General features: G+C 37.5%; 1 protein-coding gene across 2 annotated transcripts in view; it reads left to right on the forward strand.

Annotated features, from left to right (window-relative positions):
* The window catches only part of LOC109467649 (serine/threonine-protein kinase DCLK1-like), a 40,738-nt gene extending 34,302 nt beyond the window's left edge, over positions 1-6,436 (forward strand). Inside the window, exons 12-15 of one of the 2 annotated variants that reach the window (XM_019765687.1) lie at positions 1,856-1,952; positions 3,507-3,587; positions 3,772-3,889; positions 4,529-6,436. In XM_019765687.1, the coding sequence (XP_019621246.1) occupies positions 1,856-1,952; positions 3,507-3,587; positions 3,772-3,889; positions 4,529-4,542 (310 nt within the window). In that variant the 3' untranslated portion in view covers positions 4,543-6,436. The remainder of the gene's footprint in view (positions 1-1,855; positions 1,953-3,506; positions 3,588-3,771; positions 3,890-4,528) is intronic. The other variant, XM_019765686.1, reaches the window with a different exon arrangement.
* Positions 6,437-18,143: the final 11,707 nt, after the last annotated feature.

Genomic DNA, 18,143 nt, shown 5'->3' on the forward strand with positions numbered 1-18,143 from the left:
AAATTCGTTTTTTCCAAGCAGGTCCGTTGAAAAAACTGCAAAAAAACTACATTTTTCGTATCCAAAATTTACGTTTAACTACAGTTTCTACCCAAATTATAGAGTCGACGGACAATAACCAAAATTGTATCGGAAGCCGGCTGGAAACCTCCGTTGACTGATGTAATGAGATTTCCCGGCGTACTTTTTTTGGCGGAGTTATAGCCCTTCGGTCTGAGGGTGTCCGCCGGATCCAAAATCGTGAAAAAAACTCCGGTCCGAGACCTTAATACTTAGGTTTGCCCTATCTCAGTAATGTTTCTGTTCTAGAACTTATCTTAAATGATAAATAGTCTTCCAGAATCCAGATAATAATAAATAATTGTTAAGTTGAATTTTACATCAATGATTATTTACCTTGCTTTTTTGTTTCAACCTATATGTACATGTTTGTATTGTCGGTTTGAGCTTTTTGTCCCTATGGGCCTTCGTAGTTTTAGCACCCGCCCACTTCCGGTGTCAGCTTTCAAAATACCATGGCAACCAGCTGGAGATTGACAGGGACATTTCTGCAGTCCTGCATAGAACACCGGCAGAGACTGGGTTGGCTGGGTTGGCGTAAAAAAAATTCCAGTGAAAAAAGGAAAGCCTAAAAACATGCCAAAAACAAGAGTTCCGAGATCTCATACCTCCATGGAATATGGGCTTGCTTTGTCATACTTCATTTCAACATGTCCTCATTAATTATGCAAATAATCTCTACATTAACATAATATATGCATAGTAGTGCTAACCTTTAAGTAACTTACACATGTCACGAGGTATAAAATTCCCATCATTCACCAATAAGGAGTCACAGAATTTTCACATTAATTTTGCAAATTAGGTCATTTGCATAATTGGTATTTGTTGATGTTCCGCCTGCTACAGATTGAATAGATTACATTGTATAAAAGAACTATTATTATGATATAAAACACTGCAATTATAGAATTTTCTCCTTAATTATGCAAATTAAGTCCTCATTTGCATAACTTCCATTTAATTATGTACAACTCTCACACCAAAAATGAAAATTTGTTGTTGCTATGGGGACTTATTGGCTTTAGAAGATTTTGCCAGAAAGTCCCCTGCAGTTCTAGAACAAGCTGCTAGGGGGACCAAACCCACACCACTTATTCCTGACGGGAAAAACTATCTGTCACCAAAAAGTCAAGACTATAGCATGTTCAGGACAAAAGATACAAAAAAACGGAAGTTCTGCTGCAGTACCAAGGTCATCCACCAGGAGGCCCATATTTTGCCTTTTGACCTTTGTCTTCCTATGAATTATCAGCATACCAAATATGATCACAATCCATAAGGGCATTATGAAGTTATGCTGACTACACATGTGCAGAAACACAAACACAGACACACACACACACACACAGACAGACAGACACACACACACACACACCAAACACAATACTTCCATTTTTCATGGAGGTAATAAGCCAAAGCCCAAACCTCTTCTTGGAGAGTACTTAGTTTGAGCTCCTGAACTCGAGCCAATCCAGAGAGACTCCTCCACAGCACTTTATTCTCTCCATGGCCCTCTTTGGTATCGATATCTTGCAGGTTTGTGTCACTATGTAGATTGTCTTAAAGCGTTCGAGTAGGTGGCTCTGAGTTTTCCCCTAACCTCTTTTCTGTGGGCTCCCAGAGTAGATGGAATGCAGGAATTTCAGACTGTCTGATACAGTGACCAGCCAGCTTTTAAGATAGTGGACTTTTTTGGTGACAGCTGGTAGATCTTATACCAAGAGAGTCTGTGCATGCGTGTTGTTTAGATATGAATAATTTACAACAGATATTGTACATTCTTTTTGTAAAGTGACACCAACGATCAAGAAGAGCTGTTTGACCAGATCCTGTCTGGAGATGTCAGCTTCCCCTCGCCCTTTTGGGACGGTATCTCTGAGTCAGCCAAGGTCAGTGCAACTTTGGTTTTGTTATAAATTTGATAAATAAAATAATATTTGGGTGTAAATCATTATAGAGACCACTTTAGAAGTATTTTAAAGACCTCGTGACACAGAAAAAAAGAGGTAAAAGACATGTGAATATCAAAGGCTACTAACGGGGGGTGCCCTAATTCCGACCTATGTTCCATGCAAACGCACAGACCTTTGGTAATAGTTTATCTGACCAAAAACCCACGCAACATGAGCTATAATATTGGCAGATAAAGATCACAACGATTAAAGCTGCACAGCTGTGTATTTCACTTCAGTGTAGCGCCTTGCACCCAAGCGTAATGGTTCGCGAAACGCACGGCAGTTTTTTGTCATTTTGCCGGTGGAACGTTCTATCGCAACAGGGGTGCCCTAATTCCGACCCAGTGTTTAACACAGGTCGATCTGAGAAGAGAGTTTAGAAATTATAATACACAAATTATGGCTAAAACAATCTACAACTGTTTCTGTCCCAAACAAGTCCTCTTTTTACGGTTTCGCGACTTGCTCCAAAGCGGCTGTTTGAAAAGCAAAACCTGCATTTTTGACACGCTCGTCAACCCCCGAACAAGCGTTGAATTCACACAGATTTTTCACTCGTCTGTTGTCGGAGTGTACAAACTAAAACAAACTTTGTGAGATTACCGATATCAACACAAAAACATTGTCCATTCACGTGGTTATTTTCAGATACGTGCTCCCATGCATAACGCCGCAACAAGGATTTTTCAAACTAGTTCGGTATTAGGGATGGGTTGGAATTAGGGCAACCCCGTTACATATATCATATGTAGTAGCCTGAAATTGTTTTTAATCATGATGACTGAGAAAGTAAGTTTGTATGGCCTTACAAAAGTGCACTTTTGGAGAAGCTTCCCAATCACCCACCTCGGCAAAACAAATTTTCGAAAGTGGCACACGTGGCTCAGGCAAAACCCGTTTGAATTATGTATAATGGCACATTTGGAAGCCCGTGTGATAGCCAAATAGAACTCTTGGCTGTAACACTAGTTATCACATGGGCCAGAACACCCGCATCGAATGTTATTGCAGCCCAGGTATGACATACAGTTTAACATTCACTTACAACACAGCATAGTTTACATAAGGCATAGACAACATGATAAGGCCACACCAATTTAATTTCTTGGTTAACGGATTTTTCTAGAAATATAATGGAGCGGGCGGGCGAAAAATAAATAAAAATAAAAACAGGCCTAGGCATCGTATTATGGCCCAAAATGGTACGATAGGAGCCATGAAGTCAACACACCAGGCTGGTTCAAAATTTTGTTAATGAATTTTAAACTTTTGATGATACCACTGCATTGAAAGATGGAATGACTTTAACAAGAAGTATGAAAAGGACTGTTTTCAACTGTTCAGGGCAAAATATGAGCATTTTGCGGTTGATTCTGAATTTTTATTTTTATTTGCAAATCAGAAAAATGAAGCGGCGAATCCGTTAACCAAGAAATTAAATTGGTGTGGCCTAAGGTTGTAACTTACTCTGGATGTTTGTGTGTGCAGGAGCTGATATCCAGCATGCTGCAGGTGGAGGCAGGGGAACGCTGTTCTGCAGCAGAAGTCTTGGAACACCCCTGGGTGGCCGTGAGTGCTGCAGCAAAATCTACTTTTTTGAAAATTAATTCTGACTCTCTTCAGACAAATAAAACGGGGTGTTTTGATTCCATGATTGAACACATACATTGTACATTTTACAATATTGTTCAGTACGTAACTGATAACGTTATGGCTTGAAGAAGACCACATTATGTTTTGTTTTCCTGTCCAGGATGATACAGCGTTAGACACAGACATGCAGCTGACAGTTTCCCGTAAACTCAGCAAACATTTCATGATGAAACCCAAGTCCAACCTGAAGTCTGCAGGGATCAGTTTGTTGGCTGTACGTAAGTCTTACATGTACTTTGATATCAGTTGAACTGGTCTGTCTGATTACAATTACTGTGCAGTTATTTTATTACCTTTGACAACAAGGTTATGTTTACAGCAGCATTTAGGACCAACAACAACAACTTTCAACCCCATGATTTGCGCCAAATTTGGGAAATTGCATTTTTAAAGACTTGAAAATAAAAACAAATTGCCCCCAGACCCCCCTAGGTTGGAGCTATACTTAGGGTCCCTCAGGTGAAGAAATACACAAAATGAAGGTTGTGAGCACTCTCTCCCCAGGCCCAATCATGAACCTGGGCTGACGGAAAAAAAGTTTGAGCTGGCTACAGCCCTGGATGACAACTGGCCAATTCCATCCAGGTTTCTCAATAGTTACAATCAAAAAATATTTTCCACCACATGCTTGAAAATGATCATAAGATGATATTCAGCCATGTGCAGTCCCAACCAGTGCCACGTTGGGACTGCAGAGGGACTAATGCTATGGGAAAAAATTGTGTCAATGTCATGGCCAGAGGTCCGGCTTATAGAGGTGGTCACTTGGACAAGTTTGACTATATCTTACTTAGGATTATACATATGCGTGATGAAGAATCAGGCCTTAATAGTTAATTGTATGTTTTCCTCTGCAGTCCACTGCTCTTGACAAACAGTCCAAGTACTTTCAGGGTCGCCGCGGACAGTATGTGGAGTCCCCCGGCTCCTCCACCAGTGGTGAGATGATGTTCTGATGCACCACCTGCCATGACAGATGTTCAGCCATAGGTGGTGACAATGTCCTTGGTCCAGTTCTTGCTCAGGTTATCTATGATATGGGCAGTCCAGTAGCCTAGCAGCTGGAAATTGTATGAAATGTTTATGTACGCACATGTACAATGTATTCCCTGTTTTTGCAAACATGGGAATGTCTGTTTTTTGGACTGAAAGTTTGCATGATGATGTGTTAATTGCAAAGTTGGACATGTTTTTACAAGTAGACAGAGAAGAAGTACTAGCTATTTTGGCATGTCGATCAGTGTCATACTTTCTGCAATTTCCAGATTCCAGCTACGGATCTGGCGATATAAACCTAACACAAAAACTTTTCAAAATTTTATGTCAGTCATCTTTCCATTGTTACTTTTTCAATGGCATCATATTATTATTTTTTGTTCGCTACCCTTTAGTATGTAGTTTTTAATTGTATATACCCTTTGTCTTAAGATTGTGAACACACTAAAATTTGGCCTTTTTTACTCAAATAAAGTTTTCAAACTTTTTGTGTCAGGTTTATTACAATGTAGTGCCTGCACTTCGACCATTGATGCTGATGTTGATGTTTGACATGTTACTGTTTTATGCAATTTATGGAATTTTCCATGTTACTATTACTGGTAGCTAATCCATCAATGATCACATTGTATTGATAAAGAACACAATCAGTTTCTGTTGCATTTTCTGTAACTATACTCAATAGAAATAATTGGGGGGGGGGCAATTTCTGTTATATGTGGTTACGTGTTAACATATATCATATAATAGGTTCAGTACTTTGATCAATCATAAACCCTTCATTTTACACACCAGCAAATACTTTTATGTAATTATTCATAGACTTTTGAGCACAAGTAAATATACAGCAGAAACTGATGTGGCATGAAGTAGTACGTAATACATATAATAGTGTCTGTGGGGTGAGGGGTTCTATTCTCTGGGACAAAATCTGTGGCATATAAGTTACTAGAATTTGTGGAAATTGAATTATAACTCATTTGGATTGTGTTATCCATGATTGGGTAAATATTTTTGATATATAATAATATAGTGCAAATCTTGTTGCATTTTTGTCATGTACATATTTTGTGAAAATCTAATTTATACTTCATTTATGTAAGCACTCTAATTGACAAATATGAGTTTTTTTGTATGTTTATGACACTTTTATGGGTGAGACAATATTAATTCTATTAATACGAAGTTTTTAAAGATTGTATCACGATGTGGAGGTAAATTATAGAAGGGACGTCTTGTTTTTTTTACACTAGCATTATATGAAAGTGAGCTGGCTTTAAATTTGACAATGGCAATGTTACTTTCCATGTCAAGGAGAGTTGTATGACTGGAGATATTGTAAGCAGAGAGAAACAGAAAGTAAAGTCAATTTAAGGATCAGGAAGGCCAGCCACAATTCATTCATCAATTCTGATAGGACTGTGTGTGATAAAATGCAGCAGCAGCAGTGCACCAATGGCAAATAACGAGGTTTAGTAGCACATGTAACTATGGCTGTAATTCACTGAAGGCATTTCTGTTTTCCACTGATCTCATGTACATGAAGTGTAAACCAGGGTCAGTATATGAACCCATCCTGTCAATGTTTAGACTTTAGAGAATCGTGATGTACAAGGTAAATATAAAACCTTCAAAGTTGATGAATCAACATAAACCGGAAATTGTCCTTGCTGGATAAATACTGTGGCAGTACAGAAAACAGTGGCTGTACAGTCTGTCAACACAGACAATTGAATGCATTTTTTTTTCATTTTCTTCCCATGACGTAGCAACAAGCACACCTTTCTGAAAGTACTGCCTCCTCACTTGTATGACAGGTGGAGTACATTGTGTGTTATGATGTAGACTGATGATGATAATGATACAGGCTGTGGGAACATTGAGGTAATGATATGCAGCTGACAGAACACAAATCAGAGACTTTTTTCGCATGAGTGTTCTATTGATATAAGAAGACAGTAATGTTAGGTCTATATGTGCATCTGACATAAAAATGTGGACTTTGTGAATCATGCTTTAAAAGAAATTGTGATGCAATAAAGTGATCAGCTTCTGTAACTCAATCGGCAAGTGTTTTCTGCTTGTGAATTGCTACAAACCTTATGCTGTCCAGATGTGAATGAACTGTCCCAAAACTGTACCTACAGTAAAAAAAATTATCTCATTCTATAGCACATAACACACTGGTGTAAGGCCCGAAAAGTTTGACTACTGTGAGGTCTGTTTAATACATGTTTTGGTTGGAGCATTTGATGGAAGAAGAACCAATCCATAGTTCTAAGGAGCGTCACTTGCGACAATTTGTCCCAGAAGGCAACTGGCACAGCCTCTTTGTTCTTGTTCGATTAAAGAACACATTCAGACTTTTAGTACTTCGGAATACACTTGATGTGATTTTTCTCCGTGTTGTTGTTTGTATCGGGGAAGAATGGAACTTGTTGCATTGTCTAGTCCAGAGTGAAGGCGTGGTAGAAATTAAGTCACGGCGATAAGATTTCCCTATTGGTACGCTGTCGTAAATAGCCGATCCAACGATAAGAAAATGTATAAATTGGTTGCGCAGACGATGCGTTCGTTGTGCAGACAATCCACTTGAGTACCAAAAAGAGTATTTTCGCCTAAAAAATGCGATATCGCTAAACGTCAACCGATTTTCACGAAACTAACTTTTTGTATGCGTGACGATTCACCGACATCTGGTCCATACTTGATTTTCCCTTAAAGCATAATTTACCCAAGTCAGACCAAAAGAGCATTTTTCGCCTAAAAATGCGATATCGCTAAACGTCTACCGATTTTCATGAAACCAAATTTTTCTGGATGCGGGACGACCCATTCACCTCTGGGCCACACTTGATTTTTCCATAAGGCAACACCAATTTAATTTGTTGGTTCTCGGATTCGCCTCTTCATTTCTTTCTGATTTGCAAAAAACAAAAAAGATACTGGTTCTGAATCAATTCAAATATGCTTATATTTTGCCCCCAACAGTTGAGGAAAGTCATTTTCAGTTTGTCCATCTGTCAATGCAGTGGTTTGATTAAACGTTCAAAATTCATTGTTTAAGAGTCATTGTATGAGAAAACCAGGTAGAGGTAGAAAGATGGGACTCATAATTTGTATGTGTGACAGGTATGAGGAACTATTAACAGTTTAACATATAGTTAAAAGTCTCCAGCCATTTTTGTTGTTGTAGAGTTCTGCCCCCCCCCCTCCGGAACCCTCAAAAATCAAACAATTTATGTCTGAAAATTACTGAAATTATAACGGAAACCACGGTAATTTTGATAATGATATGAACATGGGTTTTCTTTTGTTACATAGCATGGATCTCCTAATTTTACAAAACAAAAGTTGAAGATGCAACATTGAAATTAAAAGGGTATACCAGGGGGTTACCAGAACCAATGAAATCAGAATTTTCATCTCTCTAAATTTTAGTATTTTTAGGTAGCTTTTTCTCCCACACGCGGCAATTTTGAAAAAAAAATGGTTTAAGCTTTGCTGGAAAGAGCATCATCTACTAATTTAAAAACACGCATCGTATAATTGGGCCACACATCAAACGAGCCGTCTGTATGGGGGTTCGGGTCTCATACTATGTAATAACGCCTCTTTACGGGGTAAATTATGGACATTTCTTGTGCAGCTGTATGTGAACAATTAACTGTTGAAAAATGCTAAACATAATTGGAAATGTTGGTTGGGGGCTCCACATGGGGGATTTTAGGATACTTAAAACGCAATTCAACTGACTTTACACAATTTCTCACATTTTAATTCTAATGTCCATTAGTAAGTACCATCCAGAATCGATTTTGTGCATTCACTTGTGATAAACGGATCTGCATGGGGGTTATCAGAATACCATGTGTGAAACTAGCTACAATATACACAAGCCACACGGTATCCTCATCCCCCAATGCAGAGTCCCATTGAACCGTTCTAATATTTGTATTTAGTCCTGCACGGATAGTGTAGATACAAGTAGATACAAGTACTCCACATGGACAATCTAGCAACAGGACGAAGAATGTGAGGCGTTTAAGCTAAATGAAAACGGGCAAATTCAACTGAAAGTCACTGAAAATAGGGGTCAGTCAAAAATACTAATAGTCATACTCAGGCTTCCATTATTGAATTACATGAATTACATATAAAAGAACATATGATCCTACTAAGCTAATAAGCTTTGGAAACTGCAAATGTCATACAATAAAAACCTCAGCCGTAGATTTTTAACAAATAAAAAATCTCAGACCAGTTACAATCGCTTTACAAAATAATGTAAACCAATTAAAGTAAAAAAAGTATTTTCATTATTGACTATACCTTGATATAGTTATAACAATTCATCCATAAATTACTGGTTAAAAGTTTTTTAAAGTATCCTCATTCCCCCATGCAGAGTCCCATTGAACCGTTCTAATGTTTGTATCATTTTGGACAACTTTGCATGGTTTTCTTCCAACTACACGAAACGGTCATAATTTGTCTTTAACTGTGACATCATTTCTGATCGATTTGCATGATCTAAACGCACAATTTACGTGTTATGTGTTGTCCAGTAATTAGACAATGCTTGTTTCTAAATGAAACATGTTCGGTCCTGCAAGGATAGTGTTCCTGTTTCTGGGGAACTAAAAATGAAAAGTCTTCTTTCATGGTCTAATATGCTAAACAAAAGGTTGAAATCATCGAAGATAAAAAAAAACTTTAAAAGCACATAGCAAATAACTTTCATGTCCTTATAGCAGGTCCTAGCATGTCGAAAAACGACATTCTCTACAGATCATTGTGCGCACGTGCTGATGTATGAACTGTTTCAGTTTTCCATGTATGTTTTTGAGACCTTTGTAAGTGAGAAAGAAAAAATATAGAAACAGTTTCTGTATTTTAACTAATATCTGCAGGTTTTAACAACAGCTCAACCTAGCCTGCACGTTCATTTCGTTTATGAGTGTCTTTCCTTGAATCAGAGGCTATTTGTTTCTAGATTATCAATATGTTACATCTAAGTAAATTATGAAGGTAACAAGTAGAAGTCGTAGACATCTTCCCTCCATGAAGGAGGTTGGTGTTGTTAGGGTTCTGTTTTATGTTATCGGATGTGTTCATTGTTATAGGTATGTTCAGGAGAAGATCAGGAATGGTTAAAACATGACAGCTGGGTTTAAATTTATTTGTACGTTATATGGCAATGAAGAAGGTGGGAGTTGTTTTCTGTTGGTCCTGTATGCCCAAATGATTCTCAGAAGATGATAAAAGTTGACACAATGGTCTTTATGATCAATCCTGCAAAAGTGAGGTCATTGACCTGTCAATAACAACACAAACAAACCACACCATTAGCAAGGCCGGCAGGTCAATGAAATAAAAAAAAACCAGACCAAAGAAATATATAGCCTGTCAAACAGGGATAAAAATACATAGCCTGTGTCTCAACTAGGATTAAACACAGACCACACTACCATAAAATAGGGGTGATAATGTAAAAATCCTTTAAAATAAAGCAATACAAATATACGACAACCTGCTATCATTAACAGCACTAACAGACCTATAATAAAACCAGCCAACCAACCATAGTGAAGAGGTGAGGTCAATGACCTCTCAAGCACCCCATTCAACCGGACTATATTTCCTGCAGACTCTGTCTAGGAGTAAAAATAAGATTGGGCTGTCTCAGCCTGACCTGCCAGCTGGAGGTATATAAACAAAAACACTCTAGATCTGTCCCAACTTTTGGGTTAAACAGACCATCCTATTATGAAGTAGGGGTGAAAAAATGAAAATCCTTTTAAATTAAGCAATAAAAATATACGACAACCTGCTAATGCACTCTAAAACGCAAAGAGACTCAACAACTACCCACATACCAAATATTATACCAAACGACCCACCAGATTTTCCAAACATTCAACACAAAAAGACCAACTTTAAACATATTGTAAATATCAAACGCAAACAGCTAGGAAGCCCAAATTTAAAGCACTAAACCATGGTAATAACAACTACATGCTACCTTAATATCGCACAAACAGTACATAACGCGCAAACAACAGAATAAAAAAATTAAACTGCAGTACCAAGGTCAATCACCAGGGGCTCAAAGTCAACCTACACAATCTCCAAGGCCCCATCCATCAATCTGCCAAATATCGTACAGTTCCTTCTCACCGATCTTCAGATATCAGACCAAACATGAAACGGAGTAAAAACAATACCCCCATTTTCATGGAGGGTAATTAACTCTAGATCTAAAGTACACAGACGTACAATGATAAGCAGAGAGCATCATTGTAGATAAAATATTATGTTTTAAGATGTAAGAATTAGTTCGACTTAGATGATTAGCAGTTAGAGAATTTAAATTAAGGTATGGTCAGTGACGTTTAGAGTAAATATTCACGGTTCTCTTGATACATTGTACGTTCCAAACTTCAATGCCCCTGCACCTCGGAAAAGTCAGCACAAACCAGACCTGTCAGACTATTTGCATCTTGATGTTTTATTTTTGCAAAGATAAGTTTTGCAAAAAGAGATGCCCGAGGCGGGCGATTGACACGATTGCGAAGCTTCCATGAGCGTCTTCAAAAATACGAAGTTTACGGAATTCATACGAATTTTACGGAATATATATGATCCACTATTGGAAACATACGAGTTTTATGGAAAACATACGATCCATTACTAGAAACATATGAATTTTACGGAATACATACGATCCATTGCGCGGAAACATACGATCCTTACTAATTTGGTGAATTACGCCACGCGATCACTTCACAGTCAGCAGCAAATTCAAGATGGCTAATCTCTACATTGTCTTGGTTTTAAAGAACTTTAAGGGCTTATCCAGCCCTACTATTAAACACCAGAACCCCCAATTTTGCGAATTGCTGGCTTCTTTAGCAACATATTAGCCTGTATTCTAGACCAAATAGCAGGGCGAGGCTGAGAATCAATTAAACGTGATCGCGTAGCGCAACTCACCAAGTTAGTAAGGATTGTATGTTTTCGCATAACGGATTTCATTTTATTTCATTTGATTTATTAGACTGTATAATACATAATTGTATGTATCCAGTAAAATTCGTATGTTTCTAGTAATGGATCGTATGTATTCCGTAATATACGTATGTTTCTAGTAATGGATCGTATGTATTCCGTAATATACGTATGTTTCCTAGTAATGGATCATATGTATTCCGTAAAATTCGTATGAATTCCAAAAATCCGCACAAATCCGCACAAATCCGCACAAATTTTAACAAAGTCGCTATTTCTTTTGGAAATGGTCGGAAAAAATTTTCTTCCATTCCTAATGTCCCTCTGAGGTGTTAGAATTGCAAGAAAAATACTCCCGACCTTCTAAAAAAATTTCCGCACTTTATACGTATAAAATAGTTTTGGTCCGCTTTTTTCGTACAAAACCTAAGATTTAGAGCCTGAAACGCGTTATACAGGCAAATTTGAACAAAGTCGCTATTTCTTTTGGAAATGGTCGGAAAAAAATTCTTGCATTCCTAACGTCCCTCTGAGGTGTTAGAATTGCAAGAAAAATACTCCCGATCTTTTAAAAATTTTCCGCACATTATACGTATAAAAAAATTTGGTCGGTTTTTTTCGTGCAAAACCTATGATTTAGAGCCTGAAACGCGTTATACAGGCGAAATTTAACAAAGTCGCTATTTCTTTTGGAAATGGTCGGAAAAAATTCTTGCATTCCTAACGTCCCTCTGAGGTGTTAGAATTGCAAGAAAAATACTCCCGACCTTTTAAAAAATTTCCGCACATTATACGTATAAAATAATTTTGGTCGGCTTTTTTCGTGCAAAACCTATGATTTAGAGCCTGAAACGCGTTATACAGGCGAATTTTAACAAAGTCGCTATTTCTTTTGGAAATGGTCGGAAAAAATTTTCTTGCATTCCTAACGTCCCTCTGAGGTGTTAGAAGTGCAAGAAAAATACTCCCGACCTTGTAAAAAAAAATTCCGCACATTATACGTATAAAAAAATTTGGTCGGTTTTTTCGTGCAAAACCTATGATTTAGAGCCTGAAACGCGTTATACAGGCGAATTTTAACAAAGTCGCTATTTCTTTTGGAAATGGTCGGAAAAAATTTTCTTGCATTCCTAACGTCCCTCTAAGGTGTTAGAAGTGCAGAAAAATACTCCGACCTTTTAAAAAATTTTCCGCACATTATACGTATAAAAAATTTGGTCGGTTTTTTTTCGTGCAAAACCTATGATTTAGAGCCTGAAACGCGTTATACAGTCGAATTTTATCAAAGTCGCTATTTCTTTTGGAAATGGTCGGAAAAAATTTTCTTGCATTCCTAACGTCCCTCTGAGGTGTTAGAAGTGCAAGAAAATACTCCCGACCTTTTAAACGTAATAACTTCGTATAGCATAAACTATTATTTACGAAGTTATAACGAATGACTTAGAGCCTGAAACGCGTTATACAGGCAAATTTTAACAAAGTCGCTATTTCTTTTGGAAATGGTCGGAAAAAATTTTCTTGCATTCCTAACGTCCCTCTAAGGTGTTAGAAGTGCAAGAAAAATACTCCCGACCTTGTAGAAAAATTTCCGCACATTATACGTATAAAAAAAATTTGGTCGGTTTTTTTCGTGCAAAACCTATGATTTAGAGCCTGAAACGCGTTATACAGGCAAATTTTAACAAAGTCGCTATTCTTTTGGAAATGGTCGGAAAAAATTTTCTTGCATTCCTAACGTCCCTCTAAGGTGTTAGAAATGCAAGAAAANTTCAGTGCACGCGGTAACACTGTCAAATCTCTCACCAGAGTTTCTAGCACGGGCGACCACATTACTGTTGTGGGGGTGAGAGAAAAAAAACAAACGAGTGGTTTTTGAAGAAAACAAAACATGATTGTGTAAATTGTATTTCTTCCGCTTCGGAAAGATGGCCATGTTCTAAGTCAGTAAAAGGATGGGCGAATTGCTCGTATATGTGGATTTGGTACAGCCCCGCTCCGCCCTCGGGATGCCAACAAAATCCTTGGGAGGGCGGGGCTGTACCAAATCCACATAAACTCGCTCCGCCCATCCTTTAACTAATACTTGTTTTTGTGTACAAAAGTTAACACGTTGTTGTGTCACGGGGCGGTTCACAGGCTACCGATACGACTACGAGTACATAGATTGTCTTTGCAACTGGGGACACAGATGTCCCTTGTTGCTAGGGTCGGTCCCCTGGACTTCTATATTTAGCTAGTAGATAACAACCAGGTGGACCAAGTGGGGTTATAAGGGGGCTGACACTATGGGACGGGGGAGATGACCAGAAAACACTGTCAGGGGAGGTTGTAGTTGTGTGGAAATAAAGAACAGCTCCATTTCCCCGCCAAGCCTTTTTAGGCCGAATTCTACTTATTCACCCCGCAAAAGAAGTCTGGTGGAGACTACACAAACTCTGAGGGGCCACTAAAGCCGGCCGCGGACAGAGTTTGCGTTTGACTAGCATAAATGTACTCATTAGCATAATTAGCAACAATGTGTTAAAACATGTAATTAAAGACCTTTGTGGCAAACTGTTTGATCCTAAGATCCTGAAAATTTGAAGATTGTAGCATGGAAAGTTTAAGAGTTACAATAAAGTGTATGTCAAATTTTGTTGATTTACGGTCTCTTTTGGTGGCATGACTAGCTTAGAGTCAATTCCGCGTCACCGTGTGTTTTTTTTTCTCCATGTTTGTAATACTTTTGAATTATTTAGAAGAAAAGAATACCCCAGTAACAAAAGTTTTTCAAAAGTTTGAAAATTAAAATTTGAATATATTTGAATTCATTTAGATATTTCTGAAACATTTTGAAAGTGGCTGTACAAAGATCTCTTTATTTAGAATAGATTTGAACTATCCATGTGTTTCTTTCACTATTTGAAATATTTCAAACAATAACCAAATGGTAGATGTGGGTAATTGCCCCCATAAAAGTAGGTGCTAATCCGACTCTTCTGTCTTCTTCTGTATATCTTTAGATTTCACTGCTGGACATGCACTGGTGGCTCTTTTGTTGTAAGATCAATCAATGCCTGACGCCCAGGCAGACTAGCCTGTACTTCACAGGGATGTGTGAATTACTTCATTCCCAGCCCACTGACCTATTTACAAAATGTTAGAGACAATGGTAAAAAAATGGTAGAGTGTTGTTAGAAATATTTAGAAACTATTGGAAATGTCATATTCCACATCAGGAATATTTCAAACGTTTTACAAAACCAGGGAATTATTTAGAATGTTGAAAAGACATTCCAAATGTTTCCAAATTATGAAATTTCTTAGACAAACAACAACAAAGATTTCAAAACATTTCTAAATAATGACAATAACAACCAACACGATGACGTGGAATTGACTCTATTCCCATAGAACCAATGGCAATACTTGATCATCTTCTGATGAAACCGTCAAAATTGTAAACTTTGAAAAATTCTAGAAAATCTCAACTTTTATGCGAAAGGAAGAATTCTGACCGGAAGAATCTACTCTGTAACAATCCTTGTCGCCCCCTATTCTTAGTGTGACATCCCTACTTATATGCAAAGATCTGACCAAAATACAATAATGAAAAGGCTTTTTGGAATGAAAATTAATGACGCGTAGCTTTAAGAATCACTGGACAAAAGGGGAAGAAACCTAGGCGAAAAAAATCTGTTTTTTTCTCTCACCCCCACAACAGTAATGTGGTCGCCCGTGCTAGAAACTCTGGTGAGAGATTTGACAGTGTTACCGCGTGCACTGAAAACATATATAGGTTTAGAAATGATAGGGGTTTTGGGAACACCACTTTCTGTGAACAATATATGTTTTCATGTGATAGGGGTTTTGGAAACACCACTTTTTGTGAACAATATGTTTTCATATGATAGGGGTTTTGGAAACACCACTTTTTGTGAACAGTATGTTTTCATGTGATAGGGGTTTTGGAAACACCACTTTTTGTAAACAATGTATGTTTTCATGTGATAGGGGTTTTGAAAACACCACTTTTTATGAACAATATATGTTTTGGAATTATATGTATTTGAGATATATATATTGTTTTGAAAAATGTATATATATTTTCTTCTTAAGCATATATGTTTTACAATTGTATGTATTTACTATACATGCATTGTTTTAAAAAGTATATATATATTCTTATCAAACATATATGTTTTACAATTGTATGTATTTTAAATATATATATCGTATTTTTGACAGTGTTCCTGCTTCGTACTACACATTCATCATTGTAGCTGCGACCTCGGACAGTAGTATCTACTGAAGGGAAACATGAAATCTATATCTAGATTGAAGATGTGAAAAATGCTGATGTTCCTTTTTGTATACCACTGTGCAATGAATAGCTTATCATTCACATATCTCAGCATTGGAATTTTTATTTTTTGACTGAAGCATAACATCGCAGGAACTGTATTTGTAATTGAAATGCTAGTCTCTTTATCCTTGTGCAATAAAAACTGTCTTCTTTGTAACTGTTGTGAGAAATTTACACAAAGCAATGGCTTAAGCCTTAAGTTGCAGGATATATATTTTTATTCTAAATGGTCAACATATTCTAACTGGGACGCCATTGTCACACCAAACATCAGAGATGGGACATGCCTATGCAGTGTTCGAAATACCTCTGCAGATTGCAGAAGAAAAATTTATACTATCTGCAATTTTGCAGAAGGAAAAATAGGCTCCAGATTCAATAGTTTTCAATTTAGCAAACTAGAACTCTCTGGCCCCAAGGACAGACAACACTTAAGTTCCTGTTTTGAAGCAACAGGAGCTTCTTCACTAATTTGCATCATCCTTGTCTTGACTTGTCTATCTTTGGATTCCCTTTGGACTTACCAAAAAAAAATTCTCTTCACTAATTTGCATATGAATCAATAGTTTGTGCTTATAAACCTGCGATTCTCCTAGTGTCACTGACGAAAGGTAGTGGTCTGACCGTTTCAGGTAGCACCAAAATCATATCGAGTTGCTTAAGTAAGAGTTAAGTACTGTTTTTTGGTGTGTCTTAATTAGTATGTTGTGTGGAAGGATGATATGTGGGTGTGATTACTAAGTACATTTACAGGTAAGGTATGATTTTAGTTGTAGTAGCTTGTAGTGGGAGACAGTGGTGAAACTGAAAGACCCGTGAAGATACCAGTAAATGATAAATTTTCTGTGGAGAAGGATCTATAAAGTCTGAAATGAAAAAGAGTGATAGATTAAACTTAAAAGAATTCCAGTAATGCTACAGATTTACAAAGCTATATATGATAGTAAAAAAGACATTATTGATTTGAGAAGGTTGTAGTATGGAGGCTTGTGTATTTGCAGAAAGCATTTTCAAATTGCAGAACAAAATTTTGACTCTTCTGCAATATTGCAGAGCACTGAAAAAAAGTATTTCGACCACTGCTATGTGTTCACTGTCATGATCACACTAGGGTACATACTGAAATTACATTCTTCAGTTGAATTAAGATGTAACAAGAAAACGTGTGTGGGTATGGGATTGTAGAATTATTTGGCTCTTGACAATTCTTCCTGATGGTGACATCTGAATCCTGCATAGAGTTTTCCATCCCTGGCAGGTGGGGCTGCAAACTCTGAATCTGATAATGTGTGATATGGCTCGCTTCTTGACATACCGCAGGCTAGAAAGGAAGACGAAATTATGATCAGTTTACATGAACCACATATATAAAAGGACAGAGACCATGGAGAGCTGGTAAAGAAATACAAATGGCAATTTTATCATGTCCAAACTGAAGCACCATAACTACTTAGTACAGTACTTGTATCTAGTAATACTCGGCAGTGCACCAGGAAGTTACAGTTAGTCTTTATCATTTGATAGAAAATTAGTAATGAACAACAGCTCCATCCCAGAAACTGCATTTATATACTGTAGATTATATTATATTTATGTACCAGTATTCAGCATGCAGCACACACATAAACATAGCATAAAGCTGTCTGCCTGCAACTGGATTTATTTCAAAAGTATTGTTGGAAGGGCAGCTGTTGGAAGGGCAGCTGTTCTAGGTCGCTACTTTCGGCATCTTGATATGTCAAGACCAAAAACTCTCATGAAAGTATGTGTGGACAATATTTTTGCACAACAAAAGGGGACCGACTTGAGTAACTCGGTAGCGTTTTCCGTCCCCTCCCCCTTTATCGTCAATGAAAATGCACACGATCGTTCGAAACCAAGCGATAACAAATTGAATTAAGTCACTAAGTAGTCCTAATCATAGTCGACAAAATCTCACTTTGTCTGTAAATGTTTCAGACGAATTCGTACCGGAAAACTCTGTGGACGCCAATTTTTAGCCCGGCCGCCATCTTGGCTTTACAACAACAAAATTTCGCTGTGCATCGTCCCGTATTTTGCCTCATAGCGGCCGAACGGTTAGGGGTTCACAGGGGTTCAGTAAAGGTTTTTGGGAGTTT

This window comes from Branchiostoma belcheri, unplaced genomic scaffold (genome assembly GCF_001625305.1).
Source record: "Branchiostoma belcheri isolate BF01 breed outbred unplaced genomic scaffold, Haploidv18h27 scaffold186, whole genome shotgun sequence".
Classification (NCBI taxonomy): Eukaryota; Metazoa; Chordata; class Leptocardii; order Amphioxiformes; family Branchiostomatidae; genus Branchiostoma; species Branchiostoma belcheri.